Below are 4,673 nucleotides of genomic sequence, written 5' to 3'. Positions count from 1 at the left end.
CAAAATTTGTAGCTTTATAAGGGATAATCTTGTTACCCATATTGAAAATTTGTATTAAACAAGCTATTCAAGGGACCATTTTTTTCAAACTCTCAAAATATACCGAAGAGAGAAAAATGAACAAAATTGGGTTTCTACCACACATCTCAAAAAGTACCCTTATCAATCAGACTAATCTCTAAAATTATGAGTCAATCTAAACAAAACACAAAAAGAACTCAATATAGGAAAATATAATTATTTCTCTTGCAACTATTTAGGAAAATTATGAAAGCCACTTATATATAACTATTATACAGTATCGATATGTGGACTTGATAGCAACAAATGTCAATATCTTCCTCATCTTTTTTACTAATCACTCCAAAGCTTCTCATATATGCAATGGTTGTAGGGAGCTTTAACTCTAACATATCTACAAGGGATATATCATTTTCATCCTCTTGTTGAAAAATTTGGCCAAGTATTTGTTCAACCTTTCCAATGGCAAATGTTGCATCATTTATTGACCACTTCTCATCATAGTTTGTAGCTTTTGACAACGAATCTAGTTTACCATTTGTGCTTCTGAAGGTCTTTCTCATGTCTAGCTCCTCCTGTGTAGGTTTAGGCATGATTTGACTCATATAGAATTTAAAGAAAACCTTGTGCTAAAAATAAAAATTAGTAGAATTGACTATGGAAAGTGAAAGGAAGAGCGATATGCAAAAGAGAAGCAAAGAGTAGAGTTGTTGCATAAGGATGGGAAGCAACCATATCATGGTTTGGTTCAACATCAAACTTGGCCATGGTTTATATCAATAGCAGACTTGCCAATCAAAGGTTAGATGAAACATGGTTTAGATAAAAAATACCCAATTAACAAATGAAAATTAGAAATTAGAACATGGTTTAGATTAAAAAACACCTTGATAACGTGATAAGGGGAAGCAAACAATTGAGAAGGTGTAACATGGGAAGGAGAAGCAACCATAATATATATTACAAATGTATCAACAAAAATGAAGTTGGAGCATCAAATCAGGAAAAATGAAATTACTTTGCATACTAAATAAGCATAGTTTATAAAGAGATCCCTAACCTATAAATAGATGGCCCCCTCAATGAATCAAAAAAGCATGATCAATAATTCCACTTTTAGATCCTCGTCCAATCATGTCCACAAATGGATAACTGGTCCATGATTAATAATGTCTACTTTTACTAGAGTTTTCATTATGCTCAAAAAGAAAAATACCAAATATGTGGTCCCTTCACATCATGTATCCAAAATGAACGTCCACCTCCACTTCTTCATATGCCCTTTAAATCTTTCATTCAGTACTGCATGGTCCCCATCTCATTGAACAATAGCCAACATAAAACTCTCAAGTCTTTGATTTGCATTTTATGCGTCGCGGAAGGGCAAGCATAAAATTTAAATCAGTTTGCTTAAGGGAAGGTTGATGCATCATCATATGTTGATTTTTGTCCATCCCAAGCACACGAATGTAGACATAATACATGTGCTTGCAGGCCAGGAAGGGTTTACTTTCCAATTCTCTCTTTTGAAAGTCAGGACACGTGCAGAAGGGCTCGGGATTGACATGCACCTCATACAAATGCTCTGACATAACATAAAATATGACTTTCTCATTTGCCACCACTACTTTCTCTTCCATGAAAACTACATCCAATGCCTCAGCCAATGCAATTTTTCTTTCTGCATCCTTAGAAATACCATGTCTCCATTTTTTTCTTCGCTTGCCACTTGAAGAGGTAAGTGGTTCTGTCCCATGGGTCGTAGTATTTTTGGGGGTAGGTGGAATGCCATCATGCTTGAATACAAAACCTCCTTTTATAAGAATTGAAATCTCCTCTGCAGAAGCATTGGTGCCCTTGTCAATAGACCAAATCCTTGGTCGCAAGGGCACATGCTTAACTTGTTTATCAACACCCCATGTATGCTCCACATCATGACTGCAAAACCAGAACCATTGTGCAATAGGCTTACCTTGAAATTCCCTCTCTGACCAAAATGAAGGGCATAGTAACCCAGGTGATCTACTTTCTATCACGTTGCAGCACTTCTTTCTATTTATAATACCAAAACATTTTCGTTTGCAATGAACAGGCATTCTCCGGATGGCCCACAAACTTCTATGCATTTCCTCCTCTGAGATAATATTAGTTGGGAGATCCATTTCAATCGGCACTGCATGCACCTCATGGTCCAAGCCTACTTCTGTAGGTTGGTCATTTCTATTTTGAAAATTTATCTTGTGTGGTCGTCCTTTTTGTTTTCTATCCCTTGACTCCATTACATAGCCAGGTTTATGAGAGCTACAACCATCTAGAGTTCTTCTTTTCCTTTGAACTGTTTCTTTGTTTCCAGAAATGAAAGGCTCTCCGTACATGGGGGTGCCAAGAACTGCTCCTTGAACTGTTCGAGCTATGAATCCAGGTGAAGGGGTATTTCTTGCAACCACCCTATTAATAAGAGCATCCATGTCGGGACCACTTCCAGAGTATCTTCCAGTTGTGAAGGCCAGTTGCCTTGAACATTGAATATATGAGTTGATCAAGTCAGTGACACATGCATCATACAAACCAATTTTCTTCTTTCCATCCTCCCCTGCCAACCAACTTGCATGCACGCTCTCAGAAAGATTTGTGTTGGGAATACAAGCCCTCTCCCAAGGACTCAAGGAAGCCTGCAACCCAATAAAAAACTCAGCAATTCCTCTTACATGTTTATTTTGTTCTCATACTTGGGTATTCCCACCCCAATGATATTAGTACATGTGTATGTAACAAATAGAAACAAAAAAAACACTTACATGTGTAGTACTACCCCAATGGTCTATCCTATTCTCCCACCATTTGATCCATCTCTTCAATGGTACGGTACTATCTCGAGGTAGTCCTACTTGCTGCCACCAATTTTGTATAGCTGTGGCATTCCTCTTGCCCTCTTCAATGGATTTTGAAAGGCGCCACCTCTCACATAAATTCAAGTGATGCTTTCGAAGGTTTGAAGGGACGTATTTCGTTGTGTGCTTTTGTAAGCTTTGTTCCCAGTGAAACAAACACGATCGCTCTCTTCCTTCCAAAACATTGTCAGGTCTCGCATTGAAAACAGTGCGGATCGCCATCCAATTTGCACCGGCTTCATCCGCCATAAAACCTGCAAAGTCTGCAGGAGGGTGTCCACACTCGAGCATCACATTATTAAGGCATCTCCAAAAAAGAATTTGTGTTTCTGTATCCTCTTCCTTTGTATCACAAATAGCAATCACCATGATCCCCTTCAAGCTGCAATAAGAAATACAGTGATTAGCAACTAGAATATGTCAACGAAAATTGATAGCAAGTAAGGTTCCCGAACAAACCATGGATCGTACACAGAACAAGACATTGTTGCCCAGTCATCTATTCTGTGTGTAAAGTCAAAGTGAACCCAAGACTTGCAAAGGTCTCCATTTCCTAAGCGTCGCATTCGATTAACCAATTCCACTCCAGAGCCGGGTCCTTTAGTAGACATCTTGAAAATGTAACTTTTTTCACCCACCCCTCCTTGCCCTGGAAATCTACTGCCATGAAAAAAAGGAAACATGCATCTTTTTTTCAACTCCAAAATGTTATCAAAGCCATCTCCAACAACACATATTTCTTTTTTTTTCTGGCATGTCACGATACTATTGAACCTGCAACCTCAACAAACGAAAGTTTGTTAAACTAATAACAATGCTACAAACCATAGTTTGCAGACGTGAATAATCGAAACTAACCTCTGATTTTGAACCAATGGCATCAACTCCTCCAAAAAGTTTGTAAGCTCTTGTTCTCCCTCCACCATTGAACCATTAGTTGTCAAAGATTCAGTGATAATTTGTTTTGCTACAATCATTTGAATCTTCCTAGCACCACAGTGTCGATTCACTTGCAAAACTGAGTGAACTAGAGATCTAATTTTTTTAATTGCAGCCATTGAAGTCCCTGGTTGCACATTGTGTGTGTGAGTGCCTGCATGAAGCATCAATCTCTCCATGCTTGTGTCCTTTGGCAAAATGTAATAAACTTTGCAATCACAAGTTGCATAACAAGTGACAACTTTACTACAATAGTGACACGTGATTGAATGTTTTTCTTCACTTGCAAGTAGCCCCTTGCTCACTGTGCTATTGAGGTAACCATGAAAATACATTTTATTATGTTGATTGTTGCTCTCATAGTAAGGACAATTGACTCGATGACATTGTAAGTCTCCAAGGCAATGGCTAATTCTCGAAGTAGCATCAGGGAAGATATTAGTTGGATGGGGTCTTGTCCAGACATGACCATCATATTGTTGCTGCATCCCATCCATGTTTGAAGATGTGCCATATGTCGGCAGAAGAACGAAAGCAATAGAACCATTGTACTCTCTTGGAATCTCACTAACAAAAAAAGGGCCTTCACTCATCTGTAATAAAGCCTTCAACTTCTTTCCTCTAGGGCTATTAGCAATCCAAGGTAAAATCTCTTTCTTTATTTGTGGAAATGAATGAGGACTATCAAGTCCATCATCCAACTCTAAGTCAATAGTCGGAGTTGAGACGGGTGCACAAAAAGCATTTGTTATAAGTGGTGAAGAAGTTTAAGATGATGTCTCTGCGAAGGAATCGGATGTAATATCTACAACAGGTCCTGAA

The 4,673-nt window shown here is 38.4% G+C and overlaps 1 protein-coding gene across 1 annotated transcript; it reads right to left on the bottom strand.

Annotated features, from left to right (window-relative positions):
• Positions 1–1,953: 1,953 nt before the first annotated feature.
• LOC148014776 (uncharacterized) lies at positions 1,954–3,595 on the bottom strand. The gene is made up of 4 exons (XM_087666602.1): positions 3,372–3,595; positions 2,820–3,294; positions 2,358–2,693; positions 1,954–1,959 (listed from the first exon to the last, which is right to left on the bottom strand). Exons 1-4 carry the CDS (start codon positions 3,593–3,595, stop codon positions 1,954–1,956), a joined length of 1,041 nt encoding a protein of 346 aa, XP_087522728.1.
• Positions 3,596–4,673: the final 1,078 nt, after the last annotated feature.

The sequence above is a fragment of the Lygodium microphyllum genome, chromosome 25, assembly GCF_053477565.2.
Source record: "Lygodium microphyllum isolate KBCC chromosome 25, Lygodium_microphyllum_v1.1.10, whole genome shotgun sequence".
Classification (NCBI taxonomy): domain Eukaryota; kingdom Viridiplantae; phylum Streptophyta; class Polypodiopsida; order Schizaeales; family Lygodiaceae; genus Lygodium; species Lygodium microphyllum.
This window is presented reverse-complemented; position numbering and strand designations above follow the sequence as displayed.